This window comes from Bos taurus, chromosome 24, assembly GCF_002263795.3.
Source record: "Bos taurus isolate L1 Dominette 01449 registration number 42190680 breed Hereford chromosome 24, ARS-UCD2.0, whole genome shotgun sequence".
Lineage (NCBI taxonomy): Eukaryota > Metazoa > Chordata > Mammalia > Artiodactyla > Bovidae > Bos > Bos taurus.
Genome location: NC_037351.1, coordinates 26,023,606 through 26,049,872, shown reverse-complemented (window position 1 = coordinate 26,049,872; position 26,267 = coordinate 26,023,606). Strand labels below are relative to the sequence as shown.

The 26,267-nt window shown below is 40.1% G+C and overlaps 1 protein-coding gene across 4 annotated transcripts in view; it reads right to left on the bottom strand.

The window, feature by feature from the left end:
- The window catches only part of DSC2 (desmocollin 2), a 38,370-nt gene extending 15,898 nt beyond the window's left edge, over positions 1 to 22,472 (bottom strand). For 2 of the 4 annotated variants that reach the window (XM_005223953.5, XM_059880750.1), the window contains exons 1-9: positions 21,965 to 22,472; positions 13,609 to 13,693; positions 12,244 to 12,443; positions 11,017 to 11,127; positions 9,475 to 9,630; positions 8,103 to 8,247; positions 6,734 to 6,900; positions 2,485 to 2,619; positions 1,724 to 1,909 (exon numbers count right to left, since the gene is read on the bottom strand). In XM_005223953.5, the coding sequence (XP_005224010.1) occupies positions 1,724 to 1,909; positions 2,485 to 2,619; positions 6,734 to 6,900; positions 8,103 to 8,247; positions 9,475 to 9,630; positions 11,017 to 11,127; positions 12,244 to 12,443; positions 13,609 to 13,693; positions 21,965 to 22,033 (1,254 nt within the window). In that variant the 5' untranslated portion in view covers positions 22,034 to 22,472. Of the gene's footprint in view, positions 1 to 1,723; positions 1,910 to 2,484; positions 2,620 to 6,733; positions 6,901 to 8,102; positions 8,248 to 9,474; positions 9,631 to 11,016; positions 11,137 to 12,243; positions 12,444 to 13,608; positions 13,694 to 21,964 lie in introns of all 4 variants that reach the window. The other 2 variants (XM_005223955.5, NM_001166526.1) reach the window with 2 other exon arrangements.
- Positions 22,473 to 26,267: the final 3,795 nt, after the last annotated feature.

Sequence of the window (26,267 nt, the reverse complement as noted above, 5' to 3'; positions counted from 1 at the left end):
TTTTCTACCCCTGCTACTGGTACTGCTAAGTCGCTTCAGTCGTGTCCGACTCTGCGACCCCATAGACTGCAGCCCACCAGGCTCGCCCATCCCTGGGATTCTCCAGGCAAGAACACTGGAGTGGGTTGCCATTTCCTTCTCCAATGCATGAAAGTGAAAAGTGAAAGTGAAGTCGCTCAGTCGTGTCCGACTCTTAGTGACCCCATGGACTGCAGCCCTCCAGGCTCCTCAGTCCATGGGATTTTCCAGGCAAGAGTACTGGAGGGGGGTGCTATTGCCTTCTCCGCTGGACCCTCTTAAATAAGGCGCTAATCACATTCGTAAGGACTCCACCCTTATGATCTAGGCCCCTCCCATACACTCCACCTTCTAATACCATTGAAGTGAAGTGAAGTCATATCCGACTCTTTGCTACTCCATGGACTGTAGCCTATCAGGCTCTTCCGACCATGGGATTTTCCAGGCAAGAGTGCTGGAGTTACCCTTTTAAAAATGGGTAGTACCAACTTTAATAGAAGGTGTTAATTTTATTTTGCCTGATTCATAGCTGTATTGAAAATGGGTGAAACCATTTCCCAGAAGACAGAATTTTTTTTCCTTTATTTTTTAATTGGAGGAAAATTGCTTTATAATGTTGTGTTGGTTTCTGCACTACAACAACTTCAGAATCAGTCATAACTATACATACATCCCCTCCCTCTTGAGCCTCCCCTCCCTCCCTCCCCCCATCCCACCCCTCAAGGTTATCACAGAGTGCCAAGCTGGGCTCCCTGTGCTGTCAAGTCTTAGATTTCACAGAGATAAATTTCCTTTCTATAATGCCAAGGATTAGGGCAGGGTTGGATGAAGAAAGAAACAAGATTTAAGGGACAATCCCTCTGCTATTTGAAGCAGAAATTAACCCACAGACTGCAGCTAATTTTCATCACAGTAAGAAAAACCAATCATCATTTTTAACCCATTCTCCTTGTGAATGAAGAAAAGGGAAACCAGAAACCCAGGATAGAATCATGTTCTAGTAAAAGATGCAACAGAACCATAGGCTCCTATGGTTTTGTCCAAAGCCAGAGCTCAGATGACTTTATGGGTTAACTCTGCCACCTGAATTAGCAGTGATGTCTCCTAAGATAATCAGAGATTATTAGAAAGAGGTTTTGGAAGTATTTACATTTTGAATGGTTGAGGACTCCTGTTCCAAACCAGGAAGTAAAGAACATAATGTACACTGTATCCAAAAGTAAAGATCTATAAAACAGCTTCCCTATGAGTCTGACCAAGAATAACTCATTATTTGGGAAATTCAGTAATGAAGTAGCAGCTCCTTGACACAGCGATAGAAAGAATGGACTAGGAAAGCCTGGCAGTGTCTCACTGTTGCCAAAACTGTGCTGGCTTTTTAATTGTTAAGAGATAACTGGTTAAAACAAAAAAAGGAAAAAAAAAAAAAAAAAAACCCAGAGATACTCGTTACAAAGTGGGTACTATATCTTATTAATTGAACATACATATATATAATAATTCTAAACTATCATATCTTTTCAAAATGTTCCCCAAAATGAGTACAATCATCCCACTATATACATGAAGAACACAGCATTTACATTTACTTAACTGTCTATTTTAGATCTACATTTACTAGAATTCCTTTCTTTTCATCAAGCTCTAGTATACTAATCTTTCATATTATAAGCTGCAAATAACTAATCTGCTGATTTATTCTTACCTTAACCACACACAGAACTCCTTCATTGGTTTGGGAATCTGTTACAATTTTAAAATTTCCATCTTCATTACCCTTTAAAATGGTATAATTGGCCCTCCAATTAGCAGTATTAATTAAGTCCTTATCCCGAACGGCAACACGTAAGATTTCCACATCAATTCTATTCTCCTCCACTGATGCCACATACTAAAATAACAAAAAATGACAAAAGAAGTTTAATTAGTAACTCTCACAAAAGCAGAACATCATGTAAAGTAAGCCTGGCTCTTCTAATTTCCAAAAATTATGTTTGAAAAGTGTAAGTGAAAGTTGCTCAGTCGTGTTGGACTCTTTGTGACCCCATGGACTATATATACCGTCCTGGCCTTGAGTGGAGTGGAGTGGGTAACCTTTCCCTTCTCCAGGGGATCTTCCCAACCCACGGATCAAATCCAGGCCTCCTGCATTACAGGCGGATTCTTTACCAGCTGAGCCACAAGGAAAGCCCAAGAGTACTAGAGTGGGTAGCCCATCCCTTCTCCAGGGGATCTTCCCGACCCAGGAATCAAACTGGGGTCTCCTGCATTGCAGGCGGATTCTTTACCAACTGAGCTTTCAGGGAAGCCCAAAACTATATTTACGTGATTTTAAACCCTAAGTCCAAACTACTTAGATATGGCTGGGAATACTTCATTTGAAATCATGGGGCATGAAGGGAGATGTGCATATTTAGCAATTAACTCTGCCTTTTACATTTTCTTATATTAAAATCACACACTTACAGAAGAACGGGTGAATGTTGGCAAGTTGTCATTCACATCTTCAATATTAATGATGCAAATTGCAGTTGTCTGCAAACCAAAATACTGACCATCCATGTCTTGCACTTTAATTTTCAGCTGGTATTTATCAATTAGCTGGAAAGAAAGTAAGAATTTAATTACTGAGTGAAAGTAACATTATAAATGAAATCATAACTTATTCTATAATTTTCCCTGCATTGAAAATTTAAGAAGTACACTATTAGACTTTATAGTTTTCATATACTGGCAGAGGAATAATTTCCACATACTAATTTTCAATTAATTTATGCAAATATAATAGTTTCTCAAATTTAAAGTGCTACTCATAGAATCAAGTTGGTTTCTGCATTACTTAACAGAAAGAAAAAATATTGTCATAGCCACTTAAAATTGCCTAGTAATTAATCAAAATCTTTATCTCCTATTCAAAGTACATTCTTACATTCAAAAATACATTAACAGTGACTCTATACCAGTCTTATAATAAAGCAATAACATATCCTCTTGTAAAAGTGGTGGATTTTAAATATTTACTTGACATTTATTAAAAGATCATTAAATTAGCATAAGAAGAAAGTTCTGGGGCTTTGTAAAATTTTCTTTTTTCTCTTCATGGAAAATAGTGTCTTTTTTTTAAGGATTTTCCATTCTTTAAAGATTGCAGACTCATCACTAGTTTAAGTGATGAGTCTTTCTTGAGATACACAGATAATGGTCTCATCTGTCACAAGTATTGAGATATTGAAGGATTAACAGCATCTCTAATAATAATGCCACCTAGACTGAACATTAGGAAGCTTGGGTTCTATTCCCAAGTTCAAAAACAGCAAATGTAATCTTTGGCAGTTGGGAAAGTCTTTTCCCTTAGTTTTCCTCTTCTGTAAAATGATAATAATAACATCTTTGCTAAGTAATTGACCTTTTATAAGACAAAAAATATATAAAATACTTCCTAACCTTCCATCTAGAATAGTTGCCATTCTCTTAAAAAACCAAATTGAACCGGGGTCTCCTGCATCGCAGGCAGATTCTTTACCAACTGAGCTATCAGGGAAGCCCTTTCCTTCCTTTAGACTTCTTAAACTTTCTAGTCCTCATGCACTGGACTCAATATTACCTAAAATAAAACTATTAATAATATTTCTCTCAATGGCTATAGTTGTTACACTTCTGATTTTTCCTGATTTACTCCTCTCTCATAATCAATCACATATGTAGAGTTGAAACAATTAATGGTCTTCTTTTATTCAAAATTTTTAAAAGCTCAGACTAGTATACTTCTAGGAGGAAATATGGATTCTATTTGTAGCAAACTATGATTTATTGGGAATGATCAACTGGCAGATAACACAAAGACAGAAATGAAGGTTGGGACTTAAATATCAACCTATCATTATCTTCAGATGGAAGAAAAGTTCTGATGCTTAAAGAGATTAAATCGTGGAAGGCCAACAGAAAAAAAAATCAGAAACCTGGGATCAGAACGTGAGTCCAGAGCTTTCTTGGGTAAAAGAACTCTAAGACTCCTTCATTAGTCAAATGTTCTCAAGTGTTTTATCAGAATAATCTATTTAAGACTCGACGATAAAAGAAAATTTGGTTTATAACCTGCTCTTCCTGAGCATCCAAATTCCATGAAGAATCTCTATAATCTGTAGACCTGTGACAGCAATCCATTCATTTAGCAAATGATACCCCATTCTTCACTGGCACGTGCATGCATGCATGCTTGCCCAGTCGATTCAGTGTCTGACTCTTGTGACCCTAGGGACCATAGCCCACCAGGCTCCTCTGTCCATGGGATTCTCCAGGCATGAACTCTGGAGTGGGTTGCCAGTTCCTACTCCAGGCAATCTTCCTGACCCAGGGATTGAACCCACTCTGCATTACAGATGGATTCTTCACCCCTGAGCCACCCAGGAAGCCCCTTCACTGGCACAGACTCATTTTAAGAATGTATAAATTATAAACAGTAAAAATGAATTAAAAATAAAAATTAAAATAATAGAATTAAAATAATAAAATTGAATTTAAAAATTGAAATTTTACTTAGGAATGTCCTTGCAAATGCAGTAAAAATGATCAATTTTAACCACTGTTATTAAATCTCAGCCTTCAGTCCACATGAAAAAATGGGAGGTATATATAAAAGCCCTTCTGCATAATATTATATGATTTTCTTCCAAGGAAAAGTACTTTCAGGATTGTTTGATTTAGAAGCTAAGCTGTTTTTACATAAAAGACACCTAAGGTTATTCAATTTGGGATCTGGAAGACATTTTGACGTACATAAGGCAAATCTGTCACTTAAAGAAAAGGCTATCTGATGCAAATGATCGACTGGAGCTTTCAAGCAAAAATAAGGATTCTAGAAAACTTTTATGAACTACTGTGGTATTAATGGAGATGAGTAGGAGATTGTTTTAATATTGTTTAATTAAATGTGTCAATATTTGGAGGATCTGCATAACTCGGTGAGCCAGTACTTCCCATATGACCAGTGCATGATGTTACAAGACCTCACGTGGTAAATAAACTAGTCACTTTTAGTACAAGACAGTGGATCCTGATGTGACAAAGTATGAAAGTTCACAGACAAGGCTTCTTAAGAGTGCACACTGCAAAAAACATTTACGAACCTACCACCTGTCAAGCTTTGGTGTAGTATATCAAAGAAGACTATCCACAATGATCTGGAATTACTATTAAAACACTCCTTTCTATTCTAACTTCAGGTCATCTTGGATTTTCTTTATATACCTTGACTAAAACGATATAGCAGACTGAATGCAGGATATATGAAAACTAATCACTCTTACATTAAGTCAGGTATTAAACAGATTTGGAAAATGTATAATAATGCTACTCCTCATTCAATTGTTTGTTTTGGAAATGTAGTTATTTTTATAAAAATATTATTTATATTAACATGTAATATCTTAAATGGGTAAGTAAATATATATTTTTTAACTTCTATCAGTTTTAAACATTTTTGGATTAAACAGTGATAAATATAAGCCACATAAACAAAAGCCTGGAATTGTCAATAAAATTTAAGACTGTAAAGAGCTCCTGAGACCAGAAAACTTGCAAACCACTTCCTTAATCCATGGGAGAGGAAATGAAATTAATACAGAGTTTTAGGAATCAAAGAGAAACCTGACAAACACATATTACTATATTTTAAAATTAAGGATTATAAATGTAGGAAGTAGGCCAGATAAGTACTATAAGAATTCAAATAAATAAATGCTAACAGTTGAGTAACAGTTGAATAACAAAATGAGTAATTACTAAACTAGGATAGCTGCAGGGACAATGGATAGATGTGAATATAAGATCATTGTGGAGCTAATATCAACATGCTTTGGAAAGTAATTTGACTTGGAAGAGGAGACATCAAATACAATTTTGAGAACACAAAGCCAAGGTGAAAATAGAAAAATCACTAAAGGAAAAGAATATTCTAATGTCATGTTAACTAAAAGCATGGGAAAGAGAGCATGTTCAGAAGGAAAGAAGAATTCTAGATATCCTGCATCTTAGGTAGCTGTGAAATGTTCAAATAAGAATTCCTGTCAGTCAACTGAAAATGTTGAATCAGAGATCAGCAAGAGATAAACTTTCATTTAATCTATGTAAGGGGAAAATGTAGATGAGATTGCTAATGAAGTTACACAGATAGAAAGAGAAGCATTGTTATCTGTAGATAAGAAACTTCCACAAATTCCAAGTTTTACTGTACAATTACAACATTTCTTATTTTTTTCCAACTACAAATATGTTTATATTAGGAAATTTGATTTTATAAATCATATAATTCAGGAGAGAATGAATTAGCAGTTCAAAATCAGCATGCTGCAAGATTAATGACCTCCATCAACCTACCTAAAATAATTTTTGTTAGATTCACAATATGCTTTTCAAAAGCTTATCTGCAGGTGATAATACAGAGAAACATAGGTACTACCAAAAGAGCCAACTCATTAGAAAAGACCCTGATGCTGAGAAAGATTGAGGGCAGGACGAGAAGGGGACGACAGAGGATGGATGAGACAGTTGGATGGCATCACTGACTCAATGGACATGAGTTTGAGCAAGCTCCAGGAGGTGGTGAAGGACAGGGAAGCCTGGCGTTGGCATGCTGCACTCCATGGGATCGCAGAGTTGAACACGACTAAGTGACTGAACAATAACAAATCAGGTTTTATTTGTTAATATTTGTTACCTCTCTGTCTAGCTTAGATGACGATGTGGTGATCACGCCTGTAGTTGGATGCATAGAAAAGAGGGTGGGTAATGCTGGAAACTGCTCAATGATGGAGTACTTCAGACGCGTGTGGAGTGTGTCAGGCTCATCTTGGTCTGTTGCACAAACCTGTCCCACGGTAGTACCTACATACACAAAAATCCTCTTTACTTTCCAAAACCTTTACAGTTTCAACTTTCCCTTTGACTCCTATCTATCACAAAAAAGTTTCACACGACAAAATTAATAATAAGAATAGCATTTGTACATTTTCAGGATTCCATATAAAGTATCACTTCTTTTTAAATATCCCAATGTTCCAACATTTTGAAATTTGGTGACCATATCCATATTTACTACGTTTACTGTATAATTTTATAAATGTTGATAATATCCCCCCATGGCCTTAGTATTTCTTAACTAAAGAATTCCAATTATTCTTTAAGCTTTTTCTATTTATAAGCCTGCACTTAAATTGATCATATGGGTCAGTTTTGCTCTGAAAATTCTTAGCTTACTTAGATCTTTCTAGAGGAAGACTAAAAATCTAATTCTAACTCCTAGTTGAAATGGTCCATTTTTCAAGAGATTAAGAAAATTTATTCTCCAAGACCTTTTTAACAATGCCCAGAATGCATGTGTGCATGCAGGCTAAGTCACATCAGTCATGTACAACTCTTGCGACCTATGGGCTACAGCCCAGCTGGCTCCCCTGTCCATGGGATTCTCTAGGCCAGAATACTGGAGTGGAAAAAAAAAAAGAATACTGGAGTGGGTTGCCATGCCCTTCTCCAGGGGATCTTCCCGGTACAGGGATTGAACTCACATATCTTACATCTCCTGCCTTGGTAGGCAGGTTCTTTACCACTAGGGTCACCTGAGAAGCCCAGTGATGCCCAGAATACAGTCTATCATTTAATCACTATAGAATATCAGCAGGTCTCTTCAAGGCTAAGACTTCTACTGCTCAATAACTTCTTTTCAGAAAAAAAATATTCTTAGAATATTTAGAAAATATGGCCTCTTCAAAGTATTTATCTCACACAGAAAGGCAAAATAACATTGAGGCACTGTGCTTGGCATTCAAGGTATACTGCACTTCACTTAACCTTGTGTGTTAATATCTCATGTTACAGATGAAGAAACCAAAGCTTGTCAAGATAGGAAACTTGCCCAAGGTCACAGCACACAGCTAGCAAAAGGCAGAGTAAAATGCCTCCCAGAGCCACCCGTCTGGCAAGTCCCTTGCTCTTGGCAGCAGGCTATGCTACCTCCCAGTGGCCAGAATGAAAGTCAACTCATGAACGGAAACACTAAGTTGCCGTGCATTGCCAAGGTGGGGACTCACCAACTTTGCTGTTTTCAAAAACTTCAAAACTGTAACTTGTTTCTGTAAAAATTGGGGCGTTATCATTTTCATCCTCAATTCTGATGACCAAGGTCAATGGATATTCTGGAGTATATCCATCCGGAGTTGTTGCGAAGGCAACTAGCTGTGAAGAGAGTAACATTGAAAAAAAAAGCGAAAATAAATTATGGTTCAAACTTGCTTATGCTTTGCCTTTCATTTGGAGACTGTTGAGCATCACAGTGTGGGTTTTACCATGTTACTACTTTTGAATGTGAGCATAATCTTAATGCCACAAGAGATGGCTAATTTCATGGTGTACTATAGCATTTTATAATATAGCTAATATAATAACATAGATAAATTCAGTTTCCTCACCATTCTGTATTGTTGTTCATGAGTATAATGGTTATTATTATTATTTTCTTGAAAGGATCCTGAGAACTATTTTGTTTTGCTTGAAAGTTTCAAGTGCATGTATTTTAAATACAATTCTCTGGATCTTTTATAACTGAATTCTTAGGATTCCAAACTCCCCAGGTGCAGTCAACTGAGATACTATTTTATTTTCTAATTAGAATTTTAGCCATATTGATGGCTATATTTAGATAACTGTCTTCATAATAATTGTTTAATTTAAAAAGGGGAGTCAGAAATGGACCAAATGGCCATACATTGTGTCTAGAATGCAATTGATTCTTTTGATCATACAATATCAATTTAAATTCCATATTATCTCCTAACAGCTGTCATAGAAAGAACAGACCATCACAGGTACTTAGAAGGCCATGTCGTAGTAATTTTAAAACTAAAGAATTAATTCATCCAAAAACATATAACTAAAGTTGAGTTAGGCAAAATGACCAGTTCCTGTGGGAAATTCAATACAACATTAGGTTAAATTCTTACATAGTAACAGTCATCCCACAATGGGAGGTTGCCTAGATGATGAAATGCCTTGTTATCCTAGTTAAGCACTGTCCACGCTCCTTACTCGCTCACAAATTAATTGTCTCTCATTGCAAAGGTTCTGAGGCTTAACTTCAGAGCTTGACTTATCTCCTATGGCATCACTCTCAGTACCATAAAGAGGTTCACAGATCTTTTCTGCCAAATAAATAACTACTTTCAAAGTGGTGCTCTTTTTTCTTTTGAAAACAGAAATAGTAAAACCGTAATTCCCAGAACAATTTAATAAAACTGAAGACTATTTATTTTATAAAATTCTTTTTGCTTCCAGGCAACTATCAGGTCCATACAATACTACCAGAGCACAGATGAGAAATTCAGGAGACAGAAAAGAGTAATTGAATTGAGGAAGAGAGGCAATATAGCCAAGCTTAATGTTACTAACACAATATGTAAACGTTACCTCAAATAATGGATATGTTTCACGATCTATAGAAGCAGTACAAAACAGGTTTCCAGTATCTCTCTCTACATAAAATAAATTGCGAGGTTCTTTGTCAACTCCAGGCCCACTTATGGAATAGTAAATAGTGTAGTTTTGGGCTGTATCAGATTGAATCTAGAAAGTAGACAATATATACATAAAAGACAAATTTTGTATTTCAGCAAAACTTTCATCTACATATTTACGCAATCACATTGATATTTTCATTACAATAAGTAATTACCCCCTTTAATTTATTACTATATATGAATAAAAGACAGCAATAGGAAAAGGAAGCCTAATAACTGAGAAATTCAAGAGCAAGGCATGAGGAAAATAATGAAGTAGCACCTTAGTTTTCCAGAATAACTAACGAATACTTTCAAAGGCTACAGGTACCTACATGGATCAAGCATTCTGGACTTTTCTTGTCTTAGAAAACAAAGTATTCTGAGCATGAAAAGTTATCCTTTTATCAATTGTTTTAACACCTGAAGTTTTATTTTATCTAATGTAATATTTGAGACACTGGATTTAACGTATACTATCTGCAGGGCAAACATCTGGAAAGTGATTTCCTTAATTAGTTTTCATTTCTCAGCATTGTCTTTATTATAGGGGTTGAACAGGATGAAAAAGAGTGAAAATATCTTGGTGAATGTGCTACTTTGATATTTGATTCAAAAAGAAAATTTTCTCTGGGATTTCCCCAGTGGTCCGATGGTCAAGACTTTGCCTTCAAATGCAGGGGGCACGTGTTCCATCCCTGGTCAGAGAACTAAGATCCTACATCAAAAAACATTTTTTTCCAAAGTATTTTCATTCTCTTAGTAGGATCCTGACTACCTATCAGAATGACTAACAATTATTTTCAAAAAAATTTTTTCCCAACTTTAAAATGCTCTTCTCTCGGTTGCACTGTATTTATTGGTGGGCTCTAAATAAGGTATCTCTCTCACCGATTAAAGAATTGGTGGAAAAGAAACCTAAGAGCTAGACTGAATGGTAGTGACCACTGATAGTGGAGAGAGGCACAAAGATTTGCTGAGGTTCCCACTGAAAGTTAAAAGAGAAAGAGAAAATGTGGACCCAGTGTGATTTAAACAGTGAACTCGAAAAGAAACCATGGAAAGGTGTACCATCTTTCCCTTTCATGGCATTTGACTTTTTATCGACAATTTCATCCTTTATTATGGAAGATGTTTGCGGGTTTTCTAGACTACGTCCAGGCTCTGAAATACACTTGAAGATATGAAAATCCACTGAAGAAGCACGTGTTTGAGAGTGCTAGATGGGCTTCACAGCTTTATAAATGGCTTTTGCATGACTACAACTGCAAAAAAGTTTAGGCAGGTATAGAGAGATGTATTTATACCATATATTGAAGCATATGATAGACACACTCATTCACTTATATATTCATATATACACATTTTAAAAAATAATTGCATACTTATTGTCCAAATTTTTAAAAGAGATGGAAACCATAGACTCTCACAGTGAAAAGAAAGTAAATTGTACCTGTTGAAGAAAAAGTGGGAATGGACCCAAGGAATTCTCAGGCACTGAGCAAGGAATAGGAGCCCATCTTCTCTTGGCACGTCTCAAAACTTTTTCCTGAGAATGCCTTTTCTTTAGTACCTCAATTTAGAAAACAACAACAACAACAAATAATCAAGTCAACAGCTACTTTATTTTTAAACCTGAAAAGTGATACATCTTTCTTCTCTCATTATCTCATGAGGATTAGCTGGGGAGGCGTAGGACCACGGTAGTGCTTGAAAACTAAACAAAATGTCAATACCACTAAAAAAAAAAGAAGAAGAAGAAAGCCCTGCCCTAACTGTTATCTCAGCAATCCTCTTGAGAAAATAACTTGGTGGGAACATAGAAGAGAGAGAGATGGAATCTGAAGCCTAGAAGCAAAACTGGAAAAAAAAAAAAAATTACTGTTGCCACATTGCCATGCAGAAACACAGGAGAAGAGATATGCAAAGAACGTTAAGTGGATAGGTGCCCTTCTAAATTCAGCATAAGCATCTTCCACTCACCAGCAGCTAGGAAGAGCCAGGGGACCAACAGAGAGATCTGTGTCAGAAGGAGGAGAGAAACAGGGGGACAACTCTCAGACGGCCGTCATGAGTAATGGCCAGGGGCTGAACAGAAGTCATTTTGATCTTGGGTGTCACAAAGTCAAATGCGTGCATGAGATCCGAAATTTAACCTAAAATACCCTTCCATTTTCTAAGATTAAAAATTATGCCAAGATACATGAAACCTATCTCTGAAGGCCTCAGGTGTCAGAGCATAATTAACCACATGATGACCCTAGTACCGCTGCCCGAATAGGACATCACAGTAAGTCATTAACATGTCATACGAGCTCCTGAATCTTTAAAAGCTACATACTCCAAATTACATATGAACATCTTAAGCAATAATGTTTATTGTTTTGGATACCTACTCCACAGTGAAGATCAAGAAACACTGTTCCATGTTTAATCTCAAGTTCTCATTCTGTCCCATATGCCAACTTCTCCTTTTATGCCCCAAATAAAAGGAAATTATAACCTGGGATAACCTAGGTTGAACCACTCTTTTCCATTTCAACAGTTAACTTGAGTCATGGTTTTCCTTCTTCTTCAAGCTAAACTAACCCCATCTTTTCTGATTCACATCTTCTCTGGTCATGTGAGTTACACCTGAAGAAGTCAATTCATTATACTTCATTTTTATACTTTGGCATACCTTTGTTTGATGTTCTAAAAGGACAAGTATTTCCTTCTCTTCTTGGGTCTCTGTGTTGGAGAGCAATATGGTAAAAGAGCTCTTCTCTGAGGACAAAAGAATGGCATGTGTTGTATAGACTGAGCCATCTTCTAAGATTTGGAAATCAGGGTCACTTGAGTGAATGAGAGTTGCAGATTTAAAGCACTCCTTCAGGTTAACTGTAGAAAATGCACAGAGCAATCATTTGTGAGCTAAATCAAAGCAATATGTAATTTTAACTGTAAGCTATGCATTTGAGGTGGAACAATCAAAAACTCTGACTACATTGACACTTGTAAATTTTGCATTTTTTAAAAGGACATATGAAACTACATGGTTAATTAAGTTGTTCTTAATTAAACATATCCACCATGTCTTTTACCGACTTCACATCCTTTTAAAAAAAGAGACATTTGTTCTTAAAGACATGTAAACTCCACAGTTTGAATATTAAACTCACACCAAAAGAAGTTTTTCTATATTAGCTGAAACTAGCCACAGAGCAACACAATAAAACACATAAAGTAAGTTAAATAGAACCTAGAAATTAAAACTGGAAGTTATTAAATTATTACTGAACTCTTTGCATCTGTTGTTAAATAGTCATCATATTCTGTCTCTACATTGATCCAATCTTTAGTTATACATTTGAGTTATATGAAAAAAATTAATTGATAAAAAAGCAATGAAAATGTTAGTCACTCAGTCATGTCTGACTCTTTGCGACCCCATGGACTGCAGCCCACCAGGCTCTTCAAGTCCATGGAATTCTCCAGGCAAGAATACCAGCATGGGTTGCCATTTCTTCCTCCAAGGGATCATCCCCACCCAAGAATCAAACCCCAGATCTCCTGCATTGCAGGTGGATTCTTTACCATGTGATTTTTACCATTTTTTTGCCATATGATTCGTCATCATCTTTACCATTCTTCCCCACCAGAGAAGCCCATTAAAAAAATAAAGGTGGAAATAAATGTCAGGAAGATGCCAAAATAGTTTAGGATAAAAATCCAAAAACAACACCTTTAAACTCAAGAAATAGTATCAATACTATTTCTCAATTTCAAAGACATGTTTTGACACATACCATAACCTACCTCTAATGTAAATATTAGTAATTACTTCATTAATCAAATTAAAACAATTTTATGTTGTATAATCATGTCTTTCAATAAAGAACAATATTTCATTCACTGGATTGACACCACATGTATTAAAATGTATTACAATGTATTGTATTAGTTTTACCTATTAATTCCAATACAGTCACTCTTCTAAAGATTACACTAATTTTACAAGATCACAGCAAATTAGGATTTATTGCATACTTCGGCAGTTTCTTACCTCTACCAATAAATTTTTCAGCATCTAGTTTAGCAGGAACATGTAGTGTCACTGTTTTGCAGGCATCACAGGCAAATGTTAAGATCTAAAAAAATCAATATTATGCATGAAAAAGAGCCTTTTCATGTGTACACAGTTTGCACACATTTGTATAATTATAAATCTGTTTATAAAATTATCAAAATAAAATACCAAGCATATAATGGGATTAAGAATTCAGAAAAAAAAATTGCATAGAAGAATAAAACCAATAGAGAGCCATGGTTCCCTCCCTCACAAGGCATGTAAACCCAGAGAATTCCTTATCCTCTTGGGCTTTGTTTCCTAGTCTGAAAATGGAGTTAATAATGGAGAAGGAAATGGCAACCCACTCCAGTATTCTTGCCTGGAGAATCCCAGGGATGGAGTAGCCTGGTGGGCTGCCATCTATGGGGTCGCACAGAGTCGGACATGACTGAAGCGACTCAGCAGTGGAAGTAGCAGCAGTAACGACACCCTTTTGTGGGAAAACACTGGAAACTATTAGGAAGGCAGCACAGACATGTAAAAATAACAAAATAAAAACAAATCTAATGAGTCAGCAAATCATTTCAATTATCTGTGAACTGCCTATGAGATGTGGTACCAAATCAAAAATATCCTAAAGAAAAGCCCAACACTTTTAAAGACAAGCCCTGACTCACTGCCATGCTGCTGCTGCTAAGTCGCTTCAGTCGTGTCCGACTCTGTGCGACCCCATAGATGGCAGCCCACCAGGCTCCCCCATCCCTGGGATTCTCCAGGCAAGAACACTGGAGTGGGTTGCCACTTCCTTCTCCAATGCAGGAAAGTGAAAAGTGAAAGTGAAGTCGCTCAGTTGTGTCCGACCCTTAGCGACCCATGGACTGCAGCCTACCAGGCTCCTCCGTCCATGGGATTTTCCAGGCAAGAGTACTGGATTGGGATGCCATTGCTTCTCCGACTCACTGCAATGGAATGATTTAAAAATTATTTACCTGTGACCCCACACATACAAGCACAAGACTTTGAAATATGAACTTATTTTGAACTTCTCATTAATGAAAATTAAAGTCAGTGTTAAAAATATTTCACTTAAAAATGTAAATGATTTAGTGATATATGGTGAATGAGTTCCAATACAATACGTATCTGAGCCCACTGAAAATAAATTCGGTTCTCTCTGAAACTATAAAAGGATGCTTCTGAAAGATTGAGAGTTTTTTTTCCCTATATTTTTGCAAAGGTTTTTGGCCAAAAGCAAAATAACTAACGAGCATTTACATTGTTATTTACAAATCTATAAACATAAATTAAAATCGTCAAAATTGGAATGAAAATTTTTATCTCCAAAACACATTAAAGACCATTTAATTATCCAATTTAACTTGTGTATGAAGGACTAAGCATGGCAGAGATTACATTTCAATTGGAACTGAGCAATGAACATAACCAAGGGACTGTACTCAAATAAAAATATTGAGAAATAAAAAGATGAGAAGAATTCTCACTGGTTGCCTAGCCTAGAGCAAATAGGAGTAGGACATGTGAAGAGCCCAGCTCAAGGTGACAGGAAGCACACACCCACTGATTCATTCAACTCATGTTTCTTGGTTGCCGCCTGGGTGCCAGGCAGTGTTCAAAGGCTACCACAGTGAACAAAGAAAACTCCTTGACTTCACTAAGATTATTTTATAATGAAAGACAAAAAGTCAATACACAAATGCACCAAGATCACATAACGCCATGAGTAAGTGTTACAAGAAAAGTAAAACAGGGAGAGAGGGTGATAAAAGAAAAGACCAGAATGAAACAAGAAAGCAAACCAATTCACTAACCAGGGGAGAGCCTTCCAAGTGGAGCAAAAGCCGCGCCAAAGGCCCTGAGAGGCGACTTCACCTGGTGTGTCAAAGGAACACAGAGGAGCCCGTAGCTGTAAACACAGGCTTCCCAGGTGGCTCAGTGGTAAAGAATCTGCCTGCCAAGCAGGAAACGTGGGTTCGATCCCTGGGTTGGGAAGGTCCCCTGGAGAAGGGAATGGCTACCCATTCCAGTATTCTTGGCTGCCAAATCCCATGGGCTGAGAAGGTTGGCAGGCTACAGTCCACGGGATCACAGAGTCAGACCCAACCGAGCAACTCAAACAACAAACAACAGCAGTAAACACAGAACAGGAAGAGTGACAGGACGATATTGAAAAGACAGTCGTGGGCGTATTAGATAGGGTCTAAAGGACCACAGGGACGAGTACAGTTTTATTCTGAGGGCAAAGAGAAGCAACCGTATGTTTAGAGACTATGGCATCACGTTGTGAGCATTTACATAGACTCATTCAGGTGGCCACGGGAAAACAGACGGAAAAGTGAAAGTGTTAGTCACTCAGTCGTGTCCAACTCTTTGTGACCCCATGGACTGTAGCCCACCAGGCTTCTCTGTCCATGGAATTCTCCAGGCAAGAATACTGGAGTGGGTTGCCATGTCCTCCTCCAGGGGATCGTTCCCACCCAAGAATCAAAGCTGGATCTCCTGCATTGCAGGCGGATTTTTTGCCATATGATTTTTAGCATTCTTTGCCATGTGATTCTTCACCATCTTTACCAATAGCCAGGCTGCTCTGTCCATGGAATTCCCCAGGCAAGAATACTGGAGTAAGTAGCCATTCCCTTCTCCAGGGGACCTTCCCAACCCAGGGATCGAACACATGTCTTCCGCATTGAAGGCAGATTCTTTATTTTCTGAGCCACCAGAGAACACACAATAGACGACCAGAGTGGAAGCAAGGAGACCCAATGGGAGGAATCTAAGAGAGGAGGGGTGGTGACTCGGACTAAGGTAAAAATGATGGAAAAGGTGAGGATGGCCAAATTAAGACAGCATCTCAGATAACAGCGTCCTGGACATCCACTCATTCATTCAGCAAATATTTATTGAATGTCTAGTATGTTCCAGACACAAGCAGCAAACAGGGTTCTCATGAAACATTCAAGTCAAGGGTAAGACATTTACAATTTCAATAAAGGAAGATAAAAGCTATGACAGGGAAATTCAGGGTGCTTTGGGAGAGCACTGGGAGCCAGCCCCTTCTAAGGGACAGGTGAAGAGGGGAGACATGTTAGTCACATCCAAGGAAGGCAGAGCTTATATGTTCCCAGCACAGGAACTGCATGTGCCCAAACCCAGAGAGGCCACAGACCTGAAAATGCCATTTGCCATGGTGATGTATATAGCACAAGAGGGAGAGGAACTGAAAATGGATTCAGAGAAGCAGGTGTGGGAGAGAGTCTGAACAGCCTTCACACAGTACACTCATAGATCTTTTTTTTCCTAAAGATAATAAGAAACCAAAAATTTGTTTTAAGCAGATAAATGACATAAGCAAGCTTTCCAGGTAGCTCAGCTGTAAAGAATTTGCCTGCAAAGCAGGACCATGGGAGATGTGGGTTCAATCCCTGGGTCGGGAAGGTCCCCTGAAGGAGGACAAGGCCACATACTCCAGTATTCTTGCCTGGAGAATCTCATGGACAGAGGAGCCTGGTGGGCTACAGTCCATAGGGTTGCATAGAGTTGGACCAGACTGAAGCAACTTAGCGCGTGCACACACACACACACACACACAAATGACATAAGCAACTTTCTATTGGAATAAGGTAACTCTGACCAGTGTGACAAATGAACTCGGGGAACAATTTTCTTTGCCAAGAAGGGCCCTAGGGTGTTCAGTCAAATCCCTAGGCCAAAATTAAAAATAACGGATACGTGTTTTTAAACCATCCTAAAACATCTTATAAGGAAGTCCTAGGCAAAAACTGAGGATTAAGATGGAACACAGGAGTAACCAGAAAAAACTTCTAATCTGAAAAGATTAGATTTTGGTTTTTTGGCCTCAAATAGGGGAGCAAAATCAAAACATGGACCTGCCTATGATCTAAGAGAAGAGCCACTCATGTTAATCTGGACTCCCAAATGCAAAACCTTCACTGTAGGTATGAGCTAGAAGTGAACTAGCCTCGCATGGACTTGTGAGCCACACTCATGTCATTCAGATGTTCTAGCCACTAAGTAAGTAGACTTAGAATGTGATCAGCACCATGGTTGCTGAAAACCATTTGGCCAAATTCAATAACCATTCTTAAACTTTTTTTTAAAGAAAAGAGCCCCCAATAGGAATTGATAAGTGCTATTTCAATATGAGTTTTATTTTACATTATAATCACATCACCAATAGAAAAGCCCTAACATAGCCTCACTAAACTCAGAAACAAGATGGACTTCCCAAGGGTCATCACCTATAGCTAACATTACATTAAAGTATATTAGATATATGAATGAAAAGAAGAAGGTAAAAGTAAAAATAACTATTTGCATTTGATATGACTATTTATCTGGAAAACCCAAGCAAATTAACCATAAAACAGTAAGAGAATTTTAGTAAGGGTGCAGAAATAACTGCTAAAATACACAAATCATTAGTCTTCATCCACATAAAGTCAGTTAAGCAATATATTGGGAAAAAAGAAATCATTTTCAAAAGTGGTAAAAGAAAAAAAGTTAGAATACCAAAAAGTAAACTTAAGCTTATGTGAGAAAAATCTGAAAATATTTCTGAAGGACACAAAAGAAGACTTGCACAAAAATAAATATGTATCATTATTTTGAATAGAAAAAAAAATCAACAATGTAAGTATATCAATTTACACAAAGTTAAATTATGAAGGTTATGAACCTAATAAATCCCAACAGTACTTCTTTTCCAGAACTAGACAAGCTAACTTAAAAGATCATAAGGAAACCCAGAGATTGTCATAATGAGCAAAGGAACTTAAGTCAGACAGGAGAAAGAGTGTATGACATCCCTTATACACAGAATCTAAAAAGAAATGATACAAATGAACTGACTCCGAAAACAGAAATAGACTCACAGACTTAAGAGAACAAATTTATGGTTGCATAAACCAGGTGGGAAGGATAGTTAGGGAGTCTGGGATGGACATGTACACACTGCTATATTTAAAATGGATAACCAGACTTCCCTGGTGGTACAGTAGATAAGAATCTGCTGTCAATGAGGGAGATACTGGTTCGATCCCTGATCAGGAAAATTCCACATGCCATGCTGCAATGACCGAAGCCCGGACCCAGCGACAAGAGAAGCCACTGCAATGAGAAGGCCACTCACGACAACGAAGAGCAGCCCCCTGCTTGCCACAACTAGAGCAAAAGCCCACCATGCACAGCAGGAAGACCCAGTGCAGCCAAAAAAAAAGAATTCAGGCTTAATGGATAACCAAGGATCTACTCAATAGCACAGGGAACTCTGTTCAATATTATGTGATAATATTGAACCATCCCCTGGATGGGAGGGGAGTTTGGGGAAGAATGGATACAGGTATATGTATCACTAAGTCCTTTTACTGTTCTCCTGAAACTATCACAACATTGTCAGTCAGCTACACCCCAATACAAAATAAAAAGGTTTTTAAAAAATGAAGTGATAATTGGTATGTTTTTAAAGAGGTCATAAGGAAAAAATAAACAATTAAAAATAGAAAAATTATGAAAAAGAAAAGCAGTGAAAGGATATTAGCTTTAGCTGACAGTGAAAGGTTTTACGAAGTCTCAGTAATTAAAACAATGCAGCATTTGGTATATCAACAGAAGGAAGTGCATACAAATTGGAAAGGAAGAAACAAAACAGTTTCTATTCACATTTGTTACAACCCATATAGATCATAAGGTTGTAATTTTTTGTTACATTCACCAACCATCTAAGAGCTTCTACTTCTCCACATTCTTGCCTACAGAGCCTGTTCTCAAACTTTTGGACATCTGCCAAATGAGAAATGACATTTCAATGTAGTTTTAAAATTCATCTTTCCCTATTATGAGTGAGGCCGAAATATTTTGAGACATTTTTATTACTTTATGGTTTTTCATGTTAATGCTGGACTTGATTTATAAGAACTCTTTATCTATTGGTAGATTAGCTTTTTCATAAAGGCTCCAATCACAAGATGAAATTGCATTAAGGAATGACTTGAATTTAACAGTGGAGATCCCTGACGACCTTAGAGAAGCTTCATTAGGTGTTTAGGCAGAAAGTTACTCAGTCATGTCTGATTCTTTGAGACCCCCTGGACTGTAGCCCACCAGGCTCCTCTGTTCATGAGGATTCTCCAGGCAAGAATACTAGAGTGGGTTGCCATGCCCTCCTTCAGGGAAACTTCTCCACCCAGGGATCAACCCCAGGTCTCCTGCATTGCAGGCAGATTCTTTACATCTGAGCCATAGTGGAAGTACATTGAGGTGGACGTGGAGTGCAAATGTGTGAGGTGAGGCAAGACTAGGAAGTTGGGAGCTGGTTCATGGAATGGTGAAGGATGACTTGGGTGCATGGGGAGGAAGAGATTATGTCCCACAAGCCATTTGTATTCAGTAATGCTTCTCTTCTCTACACGTCTATCACACATGAGGCTCACAACCAAAAACCATCTGAGGCTGGCAGGGCTCTGCAGACGTGCACAGGAGCCTCAGAAGAGCTGAAGACACACCAACCCAACCAGCAAAAACGCAGCAGGATGAGGGGTGCGGCCAGAGTCACCCCACTTCTGGCTGACGCAGCTTTGAAGCTAAGAAAGGTCAAAGAAAGACGATTATTCAACTTTAGATTATTCCCTATATCTGCTTTTTCTAAAAAGAGTCTGAGAAGACACACAGAAACTTCTGTTAGTATATCTGTGTTAGTTGCTCAGTTGTGTCCTACTCTTTGCAACCAGGTGGACTGTAGCCTGCCAGTCTCCTCTGCCCATGGAATTCTTCCGGCATGAATACTGGAGTGGGTTGCCATTCCCATCTCCAGGGGATCCTCCCCACCCAGGGATCAAACCTGAGTCTCCTGCATTGGAGGCAGATTCTTTACCATCTGAGCCACCTGGGAATATTTATGGCCTGTGCATTTCATTGCCTGAACCTAATCATGCTTTTTTCCTTCAAGGGCAATGGTTCAGAAAGAAGTGTCCAAAAAAAGGGGGGATGGGGGAGTCGACTTTACTGAGAATCTAATCAAAATCGAGACATTTTATGACAGTTATTTACATATTCCATTCTCGATTTCCTCGACAGTTAACTGTTAATTGCTGTGTACCTGGCCCTTTGTGTTATTAATGTGCCCCAGGAAATGAGTTAAGGTTTGAAGTCCATAAGGAAAGCCATTCTGATGATAGCAACGACTACAATTTCATTCATTAAAAATTTCAGGAATTCCGTGAAACAGGACAGCGGTAGAGTAAAACTGGATATTTCACGCCGCCAGTTCCACCAGTCCCAGAAGGAATTCCCCGACTGTCTGTTCTCCAGTTTCGTCCCCGTGTCCTTCAGGTTTGCCTGGAGCCCTAATGCCTGCGGCTCAGCTTGAAAAGGCCACTACAGGCTTAGCCCCCTTGCTCTTGGTCTCTGTGACTTTTCTTCTTCCAGGGTATCCCGGGAGCTCTATCTGGGGAACCCCTGGTCCCACACTCTCTCAGGGGCTGCTCCCCGGCTCTAGATTCCGTGCCTGCAGCCCCCTCCCCCAAAGAGAGCCCGGGCTTTTTTGCCCGGGGGTGGCGGGGTGAGGGTGGTGGCGTTGTCCTTTCCAAATAAGGCCACCCCTACTTTCTCTCAGAGCTTTGGGGAGGTGGGCTCGTAGATACTGTGTTTCATAAAGTGGAAAAAAAACTGGAGCTGGAGGGCGGGGAGGGGCGGGCGGTGGGAGGAAGAATCCGGATGCCTCCGAGGCGACCATTTCCCCAAAGTTTAAAGGGAGTGAAACCTCACGTACGGACCCATAATAGAAACCTTAACTGAGGACCATTTGGGAGCCGTCTACCATTTTCACGCGCAGAGGGTCCAGACCGCCCGGTCTCCGCGCTTCCCTCCCCTTCACCCACAGCCTAAGATAAATTCCCCAAAAGGCGCCTAGACCTCTCTTTCACCCCAGGATCGGCGGGTTTGGTCGCGTCCGCCCAGCGGCTCGCCTGGTCGGTGACCGGAACCCGGCCCTGAGCCGGCCTGGACTGTCCTCCCCCTCGAGGTGCGCGGGCTGGAGGCGCTCGGAGGCTCGTACCCAGGGGCCACGGATTTGCATGGGCGTTTGCAGCCGCTACCGGAGACACCCTCCTCCTCGTCCCCTACGGGATCGCAGCGCCCAGGTCGCCGTCCTCTGTCCGCCCTCCCCCACCCCAACCGGCTGCACTTTTGCAGCCAGCCCCAGGCGCCAGGAGCCCCCGCCTGGCTCGCCACCCACAGATCTCTGCTCCTAAAGGTGCCCTCTCTCCCACATCTGTCCGTGCGCCCTCCGGGCCCAGTGTCCAAGGCGGCCACTCACCGCGAGGGTCAGCAGGAGTTGCCGGCAGAGGGCCCCGCTCGGGGAGCCTGGGGCTCGGGCTGGCGCCATGGGAGGACTCCGGGGCAGGTCGCCGGCCGAGGCACCCGGAGGCCGGGGGAGGGAGGGCGCGGCGGGGCGAAGGGCCGCGGCCGGGGCGCAGGAGTGCGAGGCCGAGGACCTGGCGCGCGGAGGAGCTGCTTTTCTTCTCGGTTTTTCTGAAGCTCCAGCCTCTCAGCCCAAAGGCTTTTCCTCTGACAGAGGGTGGGGTTTCCAGGCGCGTCCGAAAGACACCGATCGGCCCCTCCTAGGTATTTTCTTAAGTCTTCATTTCTGGAAGAACTCAACAGGTGGGAACTCCCTTTCGCCGCCACCCTTTTACCTGCGCTAGGTGTTTCTCACCAGCGGACGCCACCTATATGCCCCATCTCCCCCCCACGCCCCGGTGTCCGCCTGGAGGATTAACAGCTGGCCCTGCCCAGCAGAAGCCCTGACTGTACAAAGACTCACTCTCCAAGCGCGCCGGGCCGCGGAAGGGGGCGAGGACCCGTGCGCGCTCCCGGCCCGACTCCGCCCCGCGAGCTGTGGTCAGTTGCAGACCCGCAGAGGCCGCCGGGGAGGGAGGTGGAGAGGTCGCACTTTAGTGTCACGGCTGCCTAAGGCCCACCTAGTAGAGGGTTGGCCCCAGGGGGACTGGGCTTCCCTGGTGGCTCAAACTGTAAAGAATCCGCCTGCAATGCAGGAGACTTGGGTTCGATCCCTGGGTTGGGGAGATCCCCTGGAGGAGGGCATGTATTCTCCAGTATTCTTGCCTGGAGAATCCCCATGGACAGAGGAGCCTGGCTGGCTGCAGTCCTTGGGATCGCAAAGAGTCGGACGCGCCCGAGCGATCAAGCACCCAGGGAGACTGTTTTCCACACTCTCCTGGAGTTAATTTCCTGCGGACAACCAGTATGCACACCCTTCTGGGGTCTTGTTGGGTCTTGTTTGGTCGTTGGTTTCCGGGGAGGGGGTTGTCTTTTTTTTTTTTTTTTGTAAATAAATGTCATGGCCAGAATAACAACGATACAAGGAAATTAAAATAATTAATTAATTAAAATAAGGGAATCCAGGCATCAGGGGTGAGTTAACTACGGAATCTCTCTGAGATCCTAGACATTGGCTTAATGTGGCCTCATGATTTTCTCCAAGACCCTCCTTTGTCACAGTTAAAGCCAACCACTGACCTTCTTATCACTTATCTCCTAAGTTGGACTCCTGGACGTCTCACTGAGATTTCTTCCTTTCCCACCACCCAAAGAAAAAGAATAGGATAAAATCTATGTTTAGGTTTGAAGTATACTTAAACCAGGTGAATTATAGGAGTGCTTAACCCGGAAGATTAAAATATAAAAGTGGTATTCTTGCAGCTCTTCAGAAAGCAATGACGGGGCATTGTGACTCATTATGCTGTACCTCTTTTCAATTACTGGCTTAAACCAGAGAAGTCTGACCACAAAGGAGAAACCTGTCCCATTTCATTTGGTTTGTCTGCACAGGGGTGTGTGGAGAAACCTGTTTGAAAAGCCAGCCATAACACTCAGATTTCAGCTCTTGAAAATATATGTGGTCCCAATACCATTATACACAGAGCCAAAATTATTATAATGTTGACCATATACTTAAATTCAAGAGTATTGTAAAACAGTACCTGTCTTACATTCTAAGTATTAGTCCCATGCTTTATTTTATTATTGAATGACACATAGTGAGCTGTTCTGTTGTCTCCATATTTATAAAATTATCACTGAAACTGCTTGTAAAATCAGCCTGGGTCATCAGCATGAGACTCTGGTTGACATCCTTCTGTTTCCACATTTTTTAACCCTCATGTTTTTCCAGCAGTGATTTCATTAACACTCCTCGTCCTGTTAATGATGATATCATGCCAGTTTCATGTTCAACAAATGTACTCAGGCTGTTATGGTCTTTGATAATAGAACATTTTCAAATTCTTGCTTACCCTTTAACCTTAAACACCTAAGGGTGACTCATGTTTTTCCACATTCCAGAAAAGGGAAGAGGGTAATTTGAAAAGAATTTGCCTTAGATCCTTATTTTCATCTTTCACACTAGGTAACTGACTAAAGCTATTAAGATGGCAATTTGTTTGTTTCTTCGTGAATTTCTTAAAGAAATGAAATATAAACTCTAAACAAGGGACCAGATTTATTTAATAGTTTTAGATTAGACTATATGGCTTCTGAAATAGTTTCTTTAATAATACAATCTTGAAATAGCAGATATAATTTAAAGAGACATGAAATGTGAGAAGAGGAATTTTTTTTAAGAATGTCTTTGGGCTGTGAACATGATTTTACTGATTTGAAGTGATCTTCCACTGGGCTATAGTAAAGTATGCACCAGACCAACAGTCAGGACCAAGGTCCTTCGTGTTTTGGGCTGCTCATGTAACCTCAGCCCTCAGCACTCTCATTCATTAAGGAAGATAATTAAAATAATACTGGATGCTGTCTATGGCAGCTTCCACGTCTAAAATTAAACTGTTTAGACTCTTTGTGGCTGATTTTTGAGAAAGTTGGCTGGAGATGGGTGTTCCTTTTCAAAGAGAAAGTCAGAACCAGAGTTGTTCTTAAAAAGATGAACAAATAGCAACCCCAGGCCCTTGGGGCACATCTCTGCAACCACGCTTCACAATTCTCTAATTTCAGAAAGTGGTAATTGAATATAAATGGCAAGAGCAACAAAATACCACTTCATCACTGATGTGCACACAGCAGCAGCTTTCTTTGAGCTGCACGAGTCCACTGTTGGAGCCTGGAGAGAAGGGTCCATGTGGACACATGATGTTTAGGGTGCATCTCTCTTGGCATGGGCAATGACACAGGATGGAACCCCAAAGCAAAGGAAACAGACCGAAGGGAGAAATCAAAAACATGACTGAAGGACATTGTCTAGCTATTTACAGGTGAGAGAGGAAAATATCTGATAGCCATGGTAAAAAGAGCACAATTAGACTATTTACTTCTCAGAGTTGTTACAGGATTAAATAAGGTTCATGAAGTCACGCAGAATAAAACCTAGCACATTCTAAGAACTCCGTAAGTGTTGGTTAACATGGGTATCCCTCTTTACCCCACAGCCTCATACATTTACAACCCACCTCATCCCTGTGACAGCTCCCTAGTTCCTACTTTTCCAGTATCTCTCCTCAGGTCCTGGTCGAGGGCTGAAACCCAGTATTAATGCACTCACCGATCCCAGATCCTTCAGCCTCCTTCCTGTTGACAAGACCTTAAAACCTTGTCTGATTCAAAAGGACTAAACAATGCAACCCTAAGATGAGATGCTACAGCTTGTGCTAGTTTCCTACTTACTGAAAATGTGGATCAATCTTTTTTCAACATGTAACAAACATTTATTGAATGTCCACCATGCATTTCCATAGCCCTCTTGTCATGCATTCCTAGTATTGTGATTAACATATTTAATAGAAATTCTGTTTATTTTTCCTATTTGTCCTTTACACTGTGAGCTTCTTAGGGCAAGGACCATCCAAGTCCTTTTATGACAGGAAAAAATGTTTTTTTCTTTCTAATGCCGCATTATCCAATAAATAATTTTTTTTTTTTAATGCTGTCCTTATTTCTTTGAAGTTTTCTTCCAAATTGTACTCAGGAAGAGTGTACTTTTCAATTTCGATTACCTTTCAAAATGTATTTTTAAAATAAATAAGTGAAACAAACAATAAGTAAATTCTTATTATAAACTTGCTTCCCTGGTGGTTCAGAGAGTAAAGAATCCACCTGCAGTGTGGGAGACCTGGGTTTGATCCCTGGGTTAGGAAGATCCCCTGGAGGAGGGCAAGGCAACCCACTCTAGTATTCTTGCCTGGAGAATCCCCACGGACAGAGGGTTAGCGGGCTATAGTCCAGGGGTTTTCAGAGTCGGGCAGGACACAGCAACTAAGCACAGCACAGCAATAAAAAGAAGCCAATGAATGAATTCTCAGGCAGCTGTGGTGAACCTGACCATGTCTGCTCTTACCTTTAACAGATGCCATTGACAAGTGCCACTGTGGAGTGCTATGAACAAATATATCCTTCAGATCAGATCAGATCAGTCGCTCAGTTGTGTCTGACTCTTTGCGACCCCATGAATCGCAGCACACCAGGCCTCCCTGTCCATCACCAACTCCCGGAGTTCACCCCGACTCACGTCCATCAAGTCAGTGATGCCATCCAGCCATCTCATCCTCTGTCGTCCCCTTCTCCTCCTGCCCCCAGTCCCTCCCAGCATCACAGTC